Raw genomic sequence first — 20,575 nt, 5'->3', positions numbered from 1 at the left:
AGCAGAATGATGTAGGCAAAGAGATTCTGAATCCAACAATGTATTGCCTTAATTACTGGGTGTAGCCATTCTGACACAATCAGAATTTTTAGATTTATAGTGAAGGAAATAAGTATTTTATCCCTTGCTGATTTTTTTAAGTTTGCCTACTGACAAAGACATGAACAGTCTGTAATTTTAAGGGTGGGTTAATTGTAACAGTGAGAGATAGAGTATCCAAAATAAATCCAGAAAATCACATTGCATGAATTATATAAATTTATTTGCATTTTGCAGAGAGAAATAAGTATTTGATCCTTTTGGAAAACAAAACTTAAAACTTGGTGGCAAAATCCTTGTTGCCAAGCACAGCAGTCAGACTTTGTTGTAGTTGATGGTTAGGTTTGCGCACATGTCAGGAGGAATTTTGGTCCACTCCTCTTTGCAGATCATTTCTAAATCATTTAAGATTTTGAGGCTGTTGCTTGGCAACTCAGAGCTTCAGCTCCCTTCAGAGGTTTTCTATGGGGTTAAGATCTGGAGATTGACTACTGTAGGCCACTCGATGACCTTAAAGTGCTTATTTTTGAGCCACTCCTTTGTTGACTTGGCTATATGTTTTGGTTCATTGTCGTCCTGGAAGAACCAGCCACGACCCATTTTTAATATCCTGGCGGAGGGAAGGAGGTTGTCACTCAGGATTTTACGGTACATGGCTCCATCAATTGTGCTATTGATGCGGTGAAGTAGTCCTGTGCTCTTAGCAGAGAAACACCACCAAAATATAATGTTTCCACCTCCATGCTTGACAGTGGGGGACGGTGTTCTTTGGGTCATAGGCAGCATTTCTCTTCCTCCAAACACGGCGAGTTGAGTTAAGGCCAAGAGCTCAATTTTTATCTCATCTGAGCACAGCACCTTCTCCCAATCACTCTCAGAATCATCCAGGTGTTCATTGGGAAATTTCAGATGGGCCTGCACATGTGCCTTCTTGAGCAGTGGGACTTTGTGGACACTGCAGGATTTTAAGCCATTACGGCATAATGTGTTATCAGTGGTTTTCTTGGTGATAGTGGTCCCAGCTGCCTTGAAATCATTAACAAGTTTTATGCTGATCTCTCACTTTCCTTATGATCCTGGATACCCCACGAGGTGAGATTTTGCATGGTGCCCCAGATCAATGTCGATTGACATTCATTTTGTATTTCTTCCATTTTCTTACTATTGCAGCAACAGTTGTCTCCTTCTCACCCAGCATCTTACTTACGGTTTTGTAGCCCATTCCAGCCTTTGATCAGGTCTATGATCTCATCCCTGACATCCTTAGAAAGCTCTTTGGTCTTGCCCATGTTGTAGAGGTTAGAGTCTGACTGATTGAGTCTGTGAACAGGAGTCTTTTATACAGGTGACAATTTAAGACAGCTGTCTTTAATGGAGATAACGAGTTGATTAGAAGTGTCTAAAGGCTGCTTTACATGCAGCGACAGCGATAGCGATGTCGCTGGTGAAAGCACCTGCCCCCGTCGGTTGTGCGTGACGGGCAAATCGCTGCCCGTGGCGTACATCGTTAGTCCCCGTCACACGTACTTACCTGCCTAGCGACGTCGCTGTGGAGGCGAACTGCCTCCTTTCTAAGGGGGCTGTTCGTGCGGTGTCACAGCGACGTCACACGGCAGCCATCCAATAGAAGCGGAGGGGCGGAGAGCAGCCGAAAGAAAGACTGGCCCAGTCGCCCACCTCGTTGCTGGAGGACGCAGGTACGGTGTAGTGCCTCATTCCTGGGGTGTCACACATAGAGATGTGTGCTGCCTCAGGAACGATGAACAACCTGCGTCCAAAAGCAGCAATGATATTCGAGATTAGAACGACGTGTCAACGTTCAGCGATTTGGTGAGGATTTTATATCGTTAGCGGTCGCTCGTGTCACACGCAACAACGTCGCTAACGAGGCCGGATGTACGTCACGAATTCCATGAACCCAACGACATCTCGTTAGCGATGTCGTTGCGTGTAAAGTCGCCTTAAGTGGTGTGTAAGAGCCAGAACTTATAATGGTTGATAGGGGATCAAATACTTATTTCTCTCTGCAAAATGCAAATAAATGTATATAATTTATGCAATGGGATTTTCTGGATTTTATATTTGATAATCTCTCTCACTGTTAAAATCAACCTACCCTTAAAATTATAGACTGTTCATGTCTTTGTCAGTGGCTAAACTTACAAAATCAAATAATTATTTCCTTCACTGTAGCTATGTAGCAGAGCTGAGTAAGCTGCCACCACTCACACCAGGCTCTCTATAGAGATTGCACATTGACAGTGAGGTGTCAGGAGGAGGCTTGCCGGACTGCCGTTAATGTGACATTGTAGTCCAAGCAATAGTAAGTCCTGCTGCCTAAACAAACATAGCAAATAAACCTCACATCAGTAATTGGCAAGCCAGGCATCCCTGAATTCTATGTTTTAACACTTGCAGAATACTGTCTTCAGATTACATAGCAAAACACTACTGACAGATTCCCTTTAAGCTTGTTAAATGGCATTTACCACTTATTCATAGGATAGATGATAAATGCATGATCTCTATGTCCACCCCCAATAACTTGAACAGAGGTCTTGTGTAGAGATGAGCCGTTTTGCCGGCAGAAAACAAGCCTAGCTCCACGGGCTCAAGCTTGACCCGATCCCTGGAACAAGTGAATGATTGGCAATTTTAGTCTCCACCCACATACAGCCAGCCATAAGCAAAATACTTCCAGGGGAGGGTGGACGGGCTTTTTCAAACTTTTACTTTGTTTCATACTACATCCAAGCACCCTCAGTATGCCCCTTTAAACACTGCAAACGGCTCGCACTGGGTTGAGCACCAAGCGTACGTGAACACAGCGTTGCTCAATCGAGTTTCATTCGCACGTACAGCATCCGATCCACGGACCTGAACCTTGATATTAAAATTTGTTGTTTGGTTCGAAAGCTGAACCTCAGGTTCGCTCATCTCTAGTCTTGTGTTCCCCCCTGAATGGAGCATTGGTTACATGGTCACATATGCGCTGTAGCCTTATTCTCTATTGAATAGACATATATAGCCGAGTAAAGGTGCCCTTTCTACATCAGTGCCCTTTCTACATCTACATCTTTGTATGAAGTGGTAGTGTGCATGTGACCACTGCAGCGTTTAACCAGTCAATTTGTCTTCAAAAGACCATCATTTCTTCTACGTACACTTATGCACGGTTTTTAAAGGAACTCTGCTGAGCCGTTGTTCCAAATATCTTGGAGACCTCTGTAGATGTAGAATTCTGCAAATCCTTCTATCTCTTCATGTAATCTCAGACACGATATCCTCACTTCCAGGACTTCTTTTAGTGACATTGGCTCTCCATGACGTCATTGTCCTGTTTCAGAATTTGGAGCTAATCAGACGCCTTCCTGATGGTATTACATGATGGATAAGAATCTGCCTGTATTTCTCAGCATTCAGCAAATACAAACTCCATCTCTGAAATGCAGTTCCTGCAGATGTAAGTCGCAAAACCACGCACCAGAAAAGTGACTCTAGGCAGTTGAATTGATAAATGATTGCTTTACTTTACAAAAACAGAAAGGCATCCATAAAACAGAAGAATATAAATACAAAGCCTAAGAAAGTCACCTCTGTGCTGCGCCGAAATGTCTTACGGTGTATGTTTATAGTCGACCTAACTAGAACAGTTAGGTGTTTTGGTACCAAAACATAAAGTGTAGTATGCACGCGGTCCTGGTCCCAGCCTACCGTACCCGGGTACTATGGTATCCAGCTGCCATAATAAGAGACTTGGAGATCCTCTCATGGCTAACCTGTATAGCACAAAACCGCAGAATGGTGGATCTCCGCCACTGGTTGCTGCTCAGACGTGTCGCGGTCCTCTTTGCTAAACTCCAACAAGAATAGTCTCCCAATTCACTTAAATGTTTCTCCAGCGGCTCTTTTCCATTACGCACACCTTTCGCATTTCCTGCAGCTCATACACAGTGCCTCCTCAGCCCTCTAAGTCCAGTGGAGAAGTTCATTGAGATGTTGCTATAGTAACTAGAGCTGCTCGGACTAGCAAAAAAATGGGACCGGTGGATCACTACTCAATTACAAAAAAAAATATCCGCTCCGGAATCCGGTGCCCATATAGGTCAATATGAACCAGAATCCGGAGATTAAAAACGTTGGTGGAAGGGAAAGGAGCACGCGAGGTATACTCACCTAGGCTGTGTCATGGCTGCAAACTCCTTCCGTGTCACGCCGCTATTACCTCCTGGAGCCGACAATTCAATATTCACTGTTTTGCCCAGCCACCGGCACGTGTAATTGGTTGCAGCTAGACGAGCCCCCACCCTGAGTGGCAGCGTGTCAGCTGACTGCAAACAATCACAGGCACCAGGATGCCGGTGGGCAGGGAAAGCAGTGCAAGTGTCTGCGTGTCAGTATTGTGAGCATACATGTAGACAGAAACACATGCGGCCCACTCCTGTCAGAAGAGTGTGCGGCTGTGCCGGTGATGTGCTGTCAGACTCGTGCGAGTCTGGCATTACATCACCCGGCACGACCTGACGCTCTCTGTACATGAGTGTGCATTTACACAGAAACACATGCGGCTCGCTCTTGTCAGAAAAGTGCTGTGCCGGTGATGCGATGTCAGATTCGTGCGAGTCCCTCGCAAGTGTGACTCCGGCCTAAGAGAAACCGTATGCGGCTTTTTTTTTATTCTATTGAAATCATTTAAAAAAAATCGACGTGCGTTCCCCCCAATTTTGATCCCCAGCCAAGATAAAGCCAGCTGGGGGCTGGTATTCTCAGCCCGCAGCCGTCCGGCTCTTCCCAGTGCCCTGGTGCGGTGGCAATCGGGTTAATAACAGGGGTTAATAGCGCACAGCTGCTACTAAACCCTAGGTTATTGATGGCACAGGTGTCTGAGATACCTGCATCACTAACCTGTACATGACAGTAAATAAGAACAAACAGAGAGAAAAATCCTTTATTTGGAAAAAAAAATACAAAAAAGCACTCTCCTTCACCACTTTATTAACACCTAACACCCTGCAGGTCCGACGTAATCTACACGAGGTCCCACGGATATTCAGCTCTGCTACATCTGAATATCACAGCGAGTGGCCGTAGAGCATGACTGCTCGCTGTGAGCTCCAGAGAATGAATGAGCTGCACAATGAGCGGGGATGTCACTCAGGTCATTTGCGGTCACAGCTGGAGGTTCCCACGGTCCTTCACCTGTGATCGCAGGTAACCTGACCTCAGGTGGAGGTCACTGAGTTCACAGACCTGCATCTCCTAGCAGAAAATCGCAGGTTTTTTTGGCCAAGAGATGCAGATTTGGTGCTGAAGGTTTTACCATATTCATGCACCCAAACTACACCTTCTGGCAAAAAAAGTGTTGTTTTGACGTATTTTTTGCCACAGTTTTTACCGTGATTTTTCCCATGGTTTTGTGCCAGGAGGTGCACATTTGGTGCTGAAATTGTCTGCACCAGATATCAGCACCAAATTTCCACTTCCTGGTAGGGAAAAAAAAAAAAAACATTTTTGGGCCATGGGATGCAAATTTGATGCTGACATTTTTACACCATATTCCTGCACCTAATGTACACCTCCTTGGAAAAAAACAGCGTTTTTTTGATGCATTTTTGTGCATCGTTTTTTTACGCAGTTTTTTGCTCAGGCTTTTTGCCGCGGTTTTATGCCAGGAGGTGCACATTTCATGCTGAAATCGTCTGCACCAGATTTCAGCACCAAATTTGCATTTTTTTTTTTGTTACTTGAAAGAAAAATAAAAACGAGGTACGGTCCCCCGCCAATTTTCATCACGAGCCAAGATCAAGATAGCTGGAGGCTGGTATTCTCAGCCCGCAGCCGCCCAGTATTGCCGCATCGATTTAGATGTGACAATCCCGATACTTTACAGTCTCTTCCCGGTGCCCTAGTGCAGTGGCAATTGGGGTAATAGCAGGTTGTTTATAATAGCGCACAGCTGCTACTAAACCCTAGATTAGCGATGGCAAAGGCATCTATGAGATACCTTAATCACTAACCTGTACATGACAGTAAATAAAGACAGACATAGAGAAAAAATCCTTTATTCGAAATCTAATATATAAAGCTAAATGTGTGTATGTATGTATGTATGTGTGTGTGTGTGTATGTCCGGGATTGGCATCTCCACCGTCGCAGCTACAGCCACAAAATTTTGCACACTCACAAGTCTGGACCCCGAGAGCATCATAGGCTATGTTGTGAGGTGAAATTTTAACCCCGCGCGTTCCAATTTACCACTCAATTTTGCCCCTATCTACATAATGGGGAAAAAGTTAAACGAAAAGTGTATCCGCACCGTCGCATTTACAATCACGAAATTTTGCACAGACACGCCATGTGACCCAGGGAACGTCGTGGACTATGTTTTGACAGGAAAATTTAACCCCGCGCTTTACAGTTACTCTCCAAAAACATGCCTCCATTAAAGTAAATGGAGCCTGGAACTACAGGTTATTAGTAGGAGCTGTGATTGGTTGCTATAGGAACAAAAGACATTCATAGTATAAGAAGCTTATATGTGTGGTAATAAGATGTCGGTGGGGAGATGGAAAGAGAGAGACAGACAGAGACAAACGGGGAAAAAGACAGACTGGGAAAGAGACAGACGGGGAAAGAGACAGATGGGGAAAGAGACAGACAGCGCACATTACTTGGCCAATTTAGTTAAATCTGTGTGGAATATCTGTGGTGTTGAAATATATGTTGTGAAATGCTTCTATTAGCTTAGTTTTTGCCTTTTAATAATTACATTTCTATCTATTTGTTTTGTGTTTTTTGTGTGCAGAATAAATTTTTGTTAATACATTCTATTTTGTTAAAAACAGTTATTAACCCGGGCGAAGCCGGGTAGTACAGCTAGTAAATATAAAAAACACACCCTCCTTCACCACTTCATTAAACCCTAACACCGTGCTGGTCCGGTGTAATCCATATGAGGTCCCACGCCAAATCCAGCTCTGCTGCATGTCACAGCTAGCAGCCATTTAGAACTGCTGGCTGTGAGTGTAGCAATGAACGATGACTGCAGGCAGACGCTGTCACAGGCTGGGGGCGCATCTGCCTGCAACCAATCACAGACGAAAGGACGGCCGGTGGGCGGGGAAAGCATGGAAAGCTGTGTGTATGCGATGAGCGCAGTACAGGAAGTGAATGCGCGACCTGGAATCAGTTTGCCGCCATCACACAGACACTCCTTATAGTCTCACCCTCCAGCCCTTTGGCAAACATATACATTTTTTCTCATTTTGACTCCGCGGAGCACCTGCTGCCATTTTTCTGTGCCCCAGTTCCTGTGTTTTCTGGAATAATTGAGTCACTTGGCCATGCTTCCATATCAAAGGTATGGCTTTTTTTCCACTGCTCATGACGTTCCAAACAATAGATGTGTCTTTCATCTCGTACACCAAGTTTCCCTGCCTTCACAAAAGCTTGGACATCTTGAAACCACAGTCTGCTTTGAAATTTTTGCTTAGGAGAAACCTTGCTGATGCACTATAATCACCTGGTGTCTTGCTGCCGTGCTCAGTCTTGTCATAGTGTATAACCTTTGCTTAAAGCCATGTTTTTGCTTTTGTGTATACAAATAAGTTCTTATAAGATAGTAATAATAATACTCAATATAAGCTAAATATTTTTCTATCATTCTTGCAATTTTATATTTTCAGAAAACAGAGCACTATAATCCAAGTTGTGAAGAAGTTTGGAGGCTTTATGTTTTCTGATGAAGTCTGTGAGACCACTTCTCACGTGATTGCTGGAAGTCCACGGCGAACCTTAAATATCATCTTAGGCATTGCCAGAGGATGTTGGGTCTTATCCTATGACTGGGTAGGTAACTAGTTACATTGGAAATATTTCCAATCATTTTATAAATCTGCTCATCACATCCTCAACACACAATAAAGCCTTTATATAAAGATCACACGAAAAGCGAACATAGTATAATCTAAAATAATATGATAACCGAGAGCTCAGGCCCATCCACATCTTAGCTGGGGCACAGTAAAATTTACTTCTCCCATCATTTATACTGCAGTTGTACTTTTTCCAATTAGTTGCTGTTTTTACACATAACAATTGATATTGAATACTTTCTCTATCGCTTTCAATTAATGTAAGCAAGAGAAGAAGTTTGTGATGGATACATTTGGCACTGCATTTTAAATGATTGCATAAAAAGGAGCTTCATAAAAAAAAAAAAAAAAAAAGCCGTTTAAAGTTAATAGTCATTGTATATTAAATCTTGTAAAAAAAGAAGTCATTACCTACTGTGTTTATTTTTGTGGCTTATCTGCGTAATGATAGGTAGTTGCTGCCTAAGGGTACCTTCACACTTTAGCGATGCAGCAGCGATCCGACCAGCGATCTGACCTGGTCAGGATCGCTGCTGCATCGCTACATGGTCGCTGGTGAGCTGTCAAACAGGCAGATCTCACCAGCGACCAGTGAACAGCCCCCAGCCAGCAGCGACGTGCAAGCGACGCTGCGCTTGCACGGAGCCGCCGTCTGGAAGCTGCGGAGACTGGTAACTAAGGTAAACATCGGGTATGGTTACCCGATGTTTACATTAGTTACCAGTGTGAGCAGGGAGCAGGGAGCCGCGCACACTGAGCGCTGGCTCCTTGCTCTCCTAGCTGCATTACACATCGGGTTAATTAACCCGATGTGTAATGCAGCTACATGTGCAGAGAGCAGGGAGCCGCGCACACTGAGCGCTGGCTCCTTGCTCTCCTAGCTGCTGTACACATCGGGTTAATTAACCCGATGTGTACAGCAGCTACATGTGCAGAGAGCCGGAGCCGGCAGCACAGGCAGCGTGAGAGCTGCGGAGGCTGGTAACTAAGGTAAATATCGGGTAACCACCTTGGTTACCCGATGTTTATCTTGGATACAGCTTACCTCAGCTGTCAGACGCCGGCTCCTGCTCCCTGCTCGCTTCATTTGTCGCTCTCTTGCTGTCACACACAGCGATCTGTGTGTCACAGGAGGAGAGCGGCTTTGAAGAAAACGAACCAGGGCTGTGTGTAACGAGCAGCGATCTCGCAGCAGGGGCCAGATCGCTGCTCATTGTCACACACAGCGAGATCGCTAATGAGGTCACTGCTGCGTCACAAAAAGCGTGACTCAGCAGCGATCTCGGCAGCGAGCTCGCTGTGTGTGAAGCACCCCTAAGACCCAGTTGTGTCTGTGCTCTGTCAGTCATCCATGCAGCTAAAATACACAACAGTAAAATGATAACTTTCCTAAAGCATAAACTCTGAACCTGGATCAATCAGCAGACACTCGTGTATTCATAACACTGAGTATCCCTGTTGGTCATCACTTCAATATTAATCATTTCAATGACTTTTAAAAGCAAAATAAACAGTATGGGACTTGTGATACTGCTGAGGGAAAACCTAGAAACCGATATATAATATACCAGCTGTGCTCCACTCGCTGATCTATCACACAGCATTTAGACGACCCCTTAGAAGCCTAGTAATATCTTGATCTGTATTTTACAGCATGACATTGATATGAACTAGTGATAATAAAGGCTTCTAGCATTTAGGGCCATGTGCTCACGTTGAATATTTGGTGAGTTTTTACCTCCATATTTGTAAGTCAAAATGTGGGCTTATGTAGCGCTGACATCAAGGACGCCAACTTACTGCCCTGGCAGGGTTGCGTCCTCCCTCACTGCCCTGTGACTGTCCATATGTGCTCCTGCTCTCTCTCTCCACCCCCCCCCCCCCCCCCCCCCACCGGGGCCTGTGCACAGGCTCCCCGGGAATGCACTTAGGCTATGTGCCCACGGGAAAAGTGTCCTGCAGATATATCCGCAGGACATTCCGCAGGAGCTCCCAGAAAACCGCAGCACAACTTTTCTGTTTACATGCTGCGGTAGTATTGTGGAATGTCCTGCGGATATGCTGCGGTCATTCTCCATTGAGGATACAGTACCACGGCTTCGGCACTGCATCCTCAATACAGAACAAGTGTTGGAGTGATCGTGGAGTTCACACTTACCTCCATCACGCAGCACTTCACTTTCCGGCCGTTTCTGTCTGCACATTGCAGGAGAAGGTGGGCGGGCCTGCACTAGCTCCGGCTTTCACATGACCGGAGCTCGTGCAGGCCCCGCCCACCACCTCCTGCTGCTTCCTCCTGGCTCCATCACGCTCCTCTGCACTAGAGGAAGTAACTCCGGTATCTGCTATCAAGGCAGGTAAGTATGGGAGCCTGCAGAAAAATCCGCAAAAATAATTCACATGCTGCAGATTTTTCCACAGGGAAATCCGCATTATTTCCGCTGCGGATAAAAACGCAGCATGGGCACAGCACTCCCCAAATGCCATAGAAATGGCTGGGGACTTGCTGTACTGCGGATTTTTGAAAAATCTGCTGAATTTCCTCGAAAAAATCGCGGCAAATTTCGCAAATTTTCCGCAGCGTGGGCACATAGCCTAAGGGTGTGCACACGCACAAATGCCCTCCTCATAAAGGGTCAATGCGCCATTTCCCTGAAATGCCTCTCAGCCTATGACTGAGAAGCACAAGGAATTTAAGGCACCCTCCCCTTAGGGGAGATGCCTTTGCAACGCAACTAGTTATTTAAGCCATAAGTCTGCTAGCTAGTGGTCAAGTCCTGTCGTCCCGGTGTCTGTCCCCTTAACCAGAGCCTGCCTTTCCGTATCTGTCCGTACCCGCCTGCCTGTCACCTCAGTCATCCCGTCTGTACCTGCTTGTTCCTGAGTCCATCTCCTGTCCTGAGGAGTGGTACCTGGTGTCTGACTTGTGGTGGGCTAAGCCCCTCCCACTGAAGGTTAAGTCTGTGTCCCCTCTGTGATCTAGTGGGTCTATTCCCGCTCACCACCTTAAAAACTACACGTTGAGTGTTATACTGTTATTTCCCCACCGAAGTCCACTCTTGCGACTTCTGCTCCAATCACCAGGTGGCGCCATGTTCCTGCCATGGATAGTGCTGGTGATGGGAGAGGAGTCGGTGCCCGTGGCTCTACTGAGCACAGGCTCCGCTCATCCACTAGGCTGGATTTCTCTGGGATCTGTAGTACCACTGGCTGACTGTAGGTGGCGTGTGTCTTCCAGCTGAAGTTGCCATCATTCAAGTGCAGCCAATGGGAAGACACCACACCTTCTTATTCCCCCTCCTGTCATCTGACCACTGCCAGAGTTAGTCTGTATTCCTGGGTTCCTGTGCTGTTTGTATTTTGATTTCTGTGCGCTGACCTGGCTTGGGTTCTGACTACCCTTCTGCCTGTCGTTTTGTACCTTGCTGCCAGTCCTGGATTTGACCTTTGCTTTGTCTCCTCACTACGCTCTGCCTGACGATTCTGTTCCTGTATTGCATTTCCTGGTTTGACCCTGCTTGACTACCACGGACTGCAGCCTACCACAGGTGGTGATCTCTGGGGCTCTGTGTAATTCCAAATCCCTGTATAGGGGTTAAAGGGTTGCAGAGTTTTCGGGGTCCTGCTTTGTGAGTGGCTTTCCCCTGGCCTCCCTTTACAGCCAGTCTGTATCTGTGGCTCCTGGCAGGCATTACATACACCTTATATTAAAGAGGTTGACCACTACTTTAAGGCTGGGGCCACACGGGCACTACTGCGATCCACTTGCATGACACTCGGCTCGTGCTGGCAGTACAGCAGAGCCGAGTGTCAAGCGTGTGTCCTTGCAACTGAGGTCCGTTCGTGCAAGCAGACCTCAGCTGCGGGGGGCGGGCCGGCACTCAGGAGGGGAGGGAGGGATTTCTCTCCCTCTCTCCTGCGTAGTCTGCTATTGCCATTCTCGCACTGCACTAGCGGTACACCGGTGTACCGCGAGTGCAGTGCGATTTTTCTCTCGCCCCATTCACTTGAATGGGTGCGAGAGAAAGAGTCTCAGCTTACAATCGCAGCATGCTGCGATTGTTTTCTCGGTCCGATTAGGGCTGAGGAAATAATCGCTCGTGTGCTGACACACAGGCTAGAATTGGTCCCAGGGGAATGCGATGTTTTATCGCACTCCACTCGCACTGTTTTTCTCGCCGTGTGGCTTAGGCCTTACACTGATGATCTATCCTTAGGTCATCAATGTCTGATTGGCCGGGATCTCACACCCTACCTCCCTGCCAATCAGCAGCAGGCAGCTGGAAATACTCAGGTCCAGAGCTGCCACATCAACTGATAGCGGCTGGGTAATTCACATTCACCCCCTATTCAAATAAATGGGCAGCGGATGTGCAGTACCTGGCCACGGCTACTATCAAAAGACTGGGCAGCTCTAGAGCTCAGCATTTCCCGCCGTCTGCTGCCGCCACCAGCACCGAGAACAGCTGATTTGAAGGGTGCTGTATCCTGGCTGGTCAGATATTGATTACCTATCCTAAGGATAGGTCTTCAATGTAAAAATAGTGGACAACGGCTTTTAAGGGCTTGTTCACATGCTGCAGTTTGTCTTCAGATAAAAAAACACAGCATTTTATAATATCAGCAAAGGGAATAAGATGCACATGCTGCTTAGTTTTTCTCTGCATATTTGAATCATCATAGCATTTTTCCATTTAGCAGCATGTCAATTATTTAAGCGTTTGCAGTTCTTCTCCCATAGAAATGAATGAGTAGGGTAAAAACATAAAAAACACATATTTTACACAAAAATTTTCCTGCAAATACGGTTTGTTTTTCTGGCTGCAGAAAAATCTGCTACAAATAATCAGCATGTGTACATACCCTATTACCTGTGGCCTATAACATTGGTTAATCTTCAGTTGTTAACCCTTTCCTGCTGAGTTTTCAGATTCCTGACCACGACAAGTCTGACGTGACGCAATATGGTAAAGTCTTCGGAGCGCATCTTCCTATCTAAGCAATTCTAATATTGTGGGTGGGTGGGTTGTTTTTTGTGTGATACACTGTACTGTTAATGGTAAATATAGGTTCATATGATTTGTCAAAAGAAGGAGCCAGCACGATTTCTATACTGTATTTGTTGATAAAATAGAGATTTTTGGCAAAACATTGCAATATTTTGAGCCACCCCGCCAACGTCACGGCAAATCCCATGGGGCAGTCCTACACTAAATATTATATTTTGTTTGGGGTACCATATGGCCTCACACCTCTAATGCAGAACTGCTTGAGGCAGCACTTACCTGGTGCTTTTCATTCCCGTACCTGTGACTGAGTCACAGCTGTGGGCGGGACAGGCCCAGGCAAGTGCTGCTAAGATTAAAAGGCCTGTGGACAGGACCGGTGGCTGTGTGTGAACAGTCACCAATAGCTAAACCAGTTTACAGATAGAACAACCAAAATAGGGTGCACGGCCTGGTGGAGGCTAACCACTTGCCAAAAAAAATTCAAAAGGAGGAGCCAGCACGATTTCTATACTGTATTTGTTGATAAAATAGAGATTTTTGGCAAAACATTGCAATATTTTGAGCCGCCAACGTCAACGTCATATGATTTGTATTAATAAAAAAAAAATACTGAAATCTGAAAAACCAAAAATATAATATTTTTTTTGTCATACTGCACAAAACTACTAGTGACAAATACCAGGTGTCTACTGCATCAGCATAATTCTTGAAACGCTTCACTTTCTCAAGATGTCGGGCTTAAAGCTTTAGCTGCATTATTTTTAATGAAAGTTACAAAATGTATTTCTTTCTGGACCGCCTCACTTTTGAAGTGACTGATCCAGAAAGTGACATCTATATGTCAGAACACCCACAAACAAATTCTCATTTTAAAAAATGCCATCCCCCAACATATTTAATACTGTATTCAGAAATTTAACCATTCAGGTGCTTCATAGGATAATCTAATCTAAAGGATAATGGAAAATTAAGAAGTTAACTTTTTTCACTAAAATCAAGTTTTTAATTTTCACCTAAATGTGACAATACCTCATTTGGGGTTTGATACTACTACTGAGGCACATTGGAAGGGAAAGAGCACTATGTGATTTTTGAAGCTCAGATTTGGCTGGAAACGATTGTGAATGCAATGTGTTGCATTTGTAAACCTCTTAGGGAATCTGTCCGATTCCCTATGCCCTCCAACCCAGGACCATTGATACCTGTATGCCCAAATTCCCTCCCTAACAAGCCCTGTCTAACACTATTCACTAATAAATGTTTAAAAAAACAACTTGTAAAGCTCGCTGCTAATTAGGCCTGTGACTAGTCGCAGTGGTATTGGCCTACCAAACTAGTCTGCCCCTCTTTCCATGTTGTCACGCCTTTGTGGGCGTGGTCACATGATTTTTATGAGCAGACATCACTGCCCATTCCTAGAAATCTTGCTCATGCCTCATTTTGTCAATGTCACTGCGCCTTTGCAGCCAGGTGGATGCTTCCCAGTTTCGTTAGGTGCACTTAGCATGAGCAGAGGTTCAGAAAATATGTACATGATCCATCTTCTGAACTTCCAGTCATGCACAGTGCGCCTAATAAAGCTGGTAAGTTTACACCCAGCTTCAAAGGTACAGTGACATGGCCAAAATGAGCCACACACAAGAGCAAGGTTTCCATGAACTGGCATAGGCCCCGACTCGTGGAAATCATGTTATCACCCCTCCCCCAGATGCGTGATAACATGGAAAGAGGGCTGACTAGTCTGGGGAAACAACACCCCTGCAACTAGTCACAGGCCTAATTCGCATAGGGACAGTGAGTTTCAGAAGTTGTGAATAACATTATACAGGGCTGGTTAGACAGAATAGGCAGTAGATTTGGGCATACAACCCTAAATACTGCTGGGTTGGAGGGCATGGGGGAACTGACAGGTTCCCTTTAGGTGCAAAAAAAGGCAGACCCCCCCTCCCCCCCAAAAAAAATACCCCATTTTGGGAACTACACTCCTTAAGTAATTTAACTATAGTGTTTCACTACATTTTATAATTGGGCTATAAAAATCATTCTTATTTTCTCTAAAATGTTGCTTTACCCCCAAATTTTCCATTTTCACAAGTGTAAAAGGAAATCCAATATTTAAACAGCAAAAAAACAAAAAAAAATAACAAAAAACGAGTGACGTCACCGCTGATAGCGTGTCTCATTTCAATTGCTGCGTGGAGCTCATAGCGGGCAGTCATGTTGTATGGCACTCGCTGTGAGTATCAGATGTAGGAGGGCTTAAAGTGTCGTGGGACCTCGTGTGGATTACGTCGGACCTGGAGGGGTGTTTCAGAGGTAATAAAGTGGCGAAAGAGGATGCTTTTTTGTCTTTTATTTCAAATAAAGGAATTTTTGGGTGTTTGTGTTTATTTACCTTCACTTACAGATTAGTGATGGAGGTGTCTCATAGAAACCTGCCATCACTAAGCTAGGGCTTAGTAGCAGCTGTTGGCTGTTATTAACTCATTATCCTGATTACCAGCGTACCAGGGCAACTGGAAGAGCCGGGCTTAGCGCCAGAATTGGATCTCATGGATGCGCCACTTCTGGAGCGGCTGTGGGCTGCTATTGTTAGGCTGGAAAGGGCCAAATAACGATGGCCTTTCCCACCCTAATATCAGCCCCCAGTTGTCTGATGTATCTTGGCTGATTTTAGAAAACTGGGGCAGACTCCACTTCATTAAAGAAAAAAAAAAAAAATAAAATAATTTAAAAAAAGCGTGTAATCCGCTCTATTTCATAACCAGCCAAGGTTTAGCAGACAGCTGATTATATTTTTTTCTCCTTTAAAAACGCATTAACGGGGGGCGTGGCCTGGTCATGGAGGGATAAAGAAGTGCTGTACACTAGCTCCTCAGCCGGCGCAGGGAAATACCATATAAGAGCAACACTACAGGACCCCTAAAGACACGGATGGGCAATAGAAGGAAGGAGGAGGACCCCCAGCTCACCTCGTCCCGCTCCAGCACCCCAGACCAGAGCATTCGGAGGTATATGGTGCGGACACAGTCTGCAGGGCCCGCTCCCATCATGGCCGACACTGCGGTATCAACCAGAAGCAGCCGCGCGTCCTGCAGAGAGATGGCGGCGGCTGCAGAGAGGGAGGAAGCCGCACAGGAGATGCGGGCGGTGGAGGCGTCTGAGAAGGTGGAGGCTGCCCGGGGAGCGGTGAGTGCCGGCCAGCCCAGGGGTAATGGAGTAGCCGGGGCGGCCTCGCTGAAGGCCCAAAATGGCGCTGTGACGCCGGAGCCCGGCAGACAGGGAAGCAGTGGGGGAGGGCACCTAGTGAGGCCCGAGGAGAAGCGGGCAGAGTGTGCAGAAGCAGATGGGGCCACAGAAGGACACAGTACAGAGCAGGCAGCAGGCTCTCAAGCCCAGGCACAGTCTCTGTTGCAGCCAAATAAGATGACAGCTACCTCCTCAGCCCCTGATAAACCCCCAAATACTGACATGCCACATATAATCAGTCAGGAAGGGGTGCAAGGGGACCAAGATATCAGTCAGCTATGGCGGACCATTGGGGAGCTGAGTTCCCATATTAAAAACATCCCCACAAAAAAGGACATGGAGCAGTATATTTCCAGCCTGGAGAACTCATACAAGGCTGAACTTTCTGGGGTTAAAGATGAAGTACAACAGTTGGGAGAAAGAGTCACAACAGCAGAGTCCACAGTTCAGGCTCTGACAGTAAAGGCAGCAGAACAGAAGGCCGGATATGCATCCCATAATATACAACTGCAGTATTTGGCAGAAATGCTAGATGATGCTGAAAACAGAAACCGGCGTAATAATATTAGAGTACGCGGCATTCCTGAGTCGGTTGAGCACACAGCCTTGGAGGGGACTCTATGTCACATTTTCAATGACATACTGCATGTACCCAAAGACTCTCCTCTGGAGATGGACAGGGCTCATAGAGCTCTGGGTCCTAAAGCAATGGATCCAGAGTTCCCCAGAGACGTCATTTGCAAAGTACATAAGTATAAGTTGAAAGATAACATCATGGCCCAAGCACGGAAACTTGACAATATATCCTTTAAAGGACAAAAGATTCTGATTCTACCTGACCTGTCCAAGTGGACTCTTCAGAAGAGGAAGGCTCTGAGACCCTTATTGGACATATTACGCCAACGGAATATACAGTACACTTGGGGCTTTCCATTCCGCCTGAGAGTCCGGAGGGCAGGAAGGATGCACGTCCTCAGTCACCCTGGGGGCATACCTGAGTTCACTGCAGCCCTCCAAATTCCTTCAGTGACAATTCGGGACTGGCCATTTCTGCCTCCGGGGGCTCCCGGAGGGGTTCCACCTAGGGAAGCCCCTCAGAGGAGGCGAAGAGAGGCGCCTATGGATTTCGGTTGAATATGGAGTCTCGCTGAACAGGAAAAGAGACTTTGAATTGTTCTAAAGATGGTATGCAATTAGGACAATACGGTTGAAGTATGGAAGATGGCTTAATGTTATAGTTACAGTTATAGTCATATTGAAAAAGGGGTTTGGATTTGAAAGGGGAATAAGGGTAGAAGATAGCAGAAATAGCAGAAAAGGGGCAATGATTTGGTGTGGAGGAGTCAGAGAGGTACATAGAATAGTGACACAGTACGGCATGTTGGACCAAGTTTCAATTTATTCATAGATTAACATAGTTAATATACAGTTAATATAGAGGGGAAATATATGATCAGAAAGATGATGCAGATCTGCGCCGGTGGGGAGCAACTCTCCCTGGAAAGACTACCGCACTTAAGGGGGTACTATACCGTGTTGGACAAGGTATAGTTAGATACAGCCTCCCCCATCAAAGTAGGTGGGTTGGAACACCAGGATATAGTTACTGGTGTCTTAGTCCAACACCACCTTCCTATACTTGGGAACAAGTTTTGTTGTGTTTTTTTTTTTTTGTTTCTCTTCTTCCTCTTCTTCTTCTCTTCTTCTTTAATTCTATCTCAACTTACTATTCTTTTTACTAGTCCTGGGGTTTCCCATACCCTTACTATAAATCTCTCAAATCTCATCTGACCTAACCCCTTGTTGATAGCTTCCCCGTCCATACGTGTCCATCCCTTGTTTGTCTAACGGCCAGAAATAGACATGGCGGAACTAAAATTTGGATCTTTCAACACAAAGGGCTTTAATACGCCACAAAAAAGGACTCAAATACTAGCTGAAATGCATAAACAGAAAGTTCATATATTGCTCCTTCAAGAAACACATTTTAAAGTGGGACATATCCCAAACTTAAGAGACCGCAATTATGTATCATGGTTCCACAGCGCCAACGCTGAATCTCGGTCAAGGGGGGTATCGCTGGCCATACACAGAAATCTGCCTCATTCTATTATAGACACGAAACAGGACGTAGAAGGCAGATACATTATAGTCAAGCTACGGATATATGACACAGTATATACGGTGGCAGGATGGTATGCCCCTAATACGGGGCAGACACAGACATGCAGGGCCTTTCTAAAGGTTTTATCCGAGTTCGCAGAGGGAATAATGATTCTGGGGGGAGATTTTAATTTGTCGTTGAATCCCTTGGTAGATACCTCGGCTGGAAGGAGCAACATCTCCACAAAAAGATTGACCTCTTTGAAGCGAGACATACATCAGATGCACCTTAATGACGTGTGGCGCAGCATGCATCCTACGGGTAGGGATTATACCTTTTATTCCACCCCACATGACTCGTATAGTCGCATAGATCTATTCTTAGTGAGTCAGTGTGTTTTGGCTTGGAGACCGAATCCCACGATCGGTAGTATAGTTTGGTCCGATCACGCCCCTGTCTTTTTGGCATTTGCCCCTCCAGATGGAAGGAAACGGGAGTGGACATGGAGACTCAACGATAATTTGCTCAAAGATAAAATTTGTATGAATGACATCAGGGAGACGGAGGGGGTCTTCATGTCCTCTCACGAAACGGACCCCACTTCGTTGCCAATGCAGTGTGAGGCGTTTAAGTGTGTCATAAGATTGGTGCTGATAAAGCATGGGGCACGCACCAAAAAAAATAAGGAATATTCGCATAAAAGAATTGCTGGACGGGATTCATAAGTTGGAAACAGCACACAAAAATAAACAGTTGAGAGAAACACTAGCAGAACTTACAAAATGCAGAGAGGAACTAAGGACAGTGCTGAATGAAAGATTTCTCAGATATAGGAACCATTATAAACGCTTCCTCTATCAGCACTCTAATAAATGCGGTAGATCCTTGTCCAACCTTTTGCACCTCCGTAGTCTCACCACATTGATACCTAGCCTGCGGAGACGGGGAGGAGGGGAAGTAAGCAATCCGGCGGAGGTCTTGGAAGAATTGAGGGGCTTTTATTCGGAATTGTATAACATTCAAGGGAGGTTCTCTGGCATGTCGTCACAAGCTTTGACTGAGCGCATTAAGGGGTACATGATAGACACGGCTTTGCCAACTCTGAAAAACGAGGAAGTGCAACAATTGGAAAACCGGTTCACAGAGGAGGAGGTGGGAGAGGTAATTAGGAATACTCCAAAAGGGAAGAGTCCGGGGCCGGACGGATTCTCTCCTACATTTTATAAAATATTTGGGGAATTGCTTACCCCATTTCTGACTAAGGTCTTCAATGCAATCTCAGAGGAGACTCCCTTTGCGGCTCAGTCACTGGAGGCACATGTCACGGTCCTTCCGAAACCTGGCAAAGACCCCATGATAGTGTCTAATTACAGACCAATATCTTTACTCAATGTAGATATAAAGTTATTCTCCAAGATCCTAGCTAACAGGCTGGCTCCCCTTCTCCCCGCCATCATAGATACAGACCAAGTAGGATTCATACAAGGTAGGGAGGCGCGAGATAACGTCAATAAAACTTTACTGCTTATAGCGCACGCCAAAAGCACGAATCAACCCCTGGGAATATTATCAGTGGACGCAGAAAAAGCGTTTGATCGAGTACAGTGGGATTTTTTAAGGGCGGCTTTAATACAAATAGGGTTAGGCCCTGGCTTTTTGAATAAAGTATTGGCCCTTTATACATGTCCATCGGCAAGGATAAAGGCAAATGGCTTCTTATCAAAGCCTATACAAATTAGAAATGGAACGAGGCAGGGGTGCCCTCTTTCTCCGCTATTATATGTAATTACAATGGAGCATCTTGCCAACGCGATTAGGAGAAATCCCAATGTGCACGGTATAGATGTAGGGGGGAAAGCATACAAGACGGCATTATATGCGGATGATTTGTTGGTATATGTGACTCAGCCACACATATCTTTCCCCTCCTTGATAGCGGAGTTCGAGAGATTTGGGGATTTAAGTAATTTCAAAGTTAATGGCTCAAAAACAGAAGCTTTAAATATCACACTGCAGCCCCATGAGGTATCACTAGCCCAAAGTAACTTCCCATTTAAATGGCAATCCCAGACTCTGAAATATCTAGGCATCAATGTACTGGCAGATTTGGAATTATTGTATTCCAAGAACTATTTACCGCTATTGACACGAACAATTAAAGAGCTTAGGTCATACCATAAAAAACCCTTGTCCTGGTTTGGCCGTATAAACACATTTAAAATGGATATTCTCCCACGGTTTTTATATATATTTCTGGCAGTTCCGCTTCTTCCCCCTACCGGGTTCTTTCAGACACTTAG

At 45.5% G+C, this 20,575-nt stretch overlaps 1 protein-coding gene across 1 annotated transcript in view; it reads left to right on the top strand.

Annotated features, from left to right (window-relative positions):
* MCPH1 (microcephalin 1) overlaps positions 1–20,575 on the top strand; it is a 482,323-nt gene that overhangs the window by 165,030 nt on the left and 296,718 nt on the right. Inside the window, exon 11 of the mRNA XM_075340313.1 lies at positions 7,725–7,887. Coding sequence (XP_075196428.1) covers positions 7,725–7,887 — 163 coding nt within the window. The remainder of the gene's footprint in view (positions 1–7,724; positions 7,888–20,575) is intronic.

Source organism: Anomaloglossus baeobatrachus, chromosome 3, assembly GCF_048569485.1.
Source record: "Anomaloglossus baeobatrachus isolate aAnoBae1 chromosome 3, aAnoBae1.hap1, whole genome shotgun sequence".
Taxonomy (NCBI): Eukaryota; Metazoa; Chordata; class Amphibia; order Anura; family Aromobatidae; genus Anomaloglossus; species Anomaloglossus baeobatrachus.
Note: the sequence above shows the minus strand (reverse complement) of the source record. Positions and strands in the feature narration are given on the sequence as shown.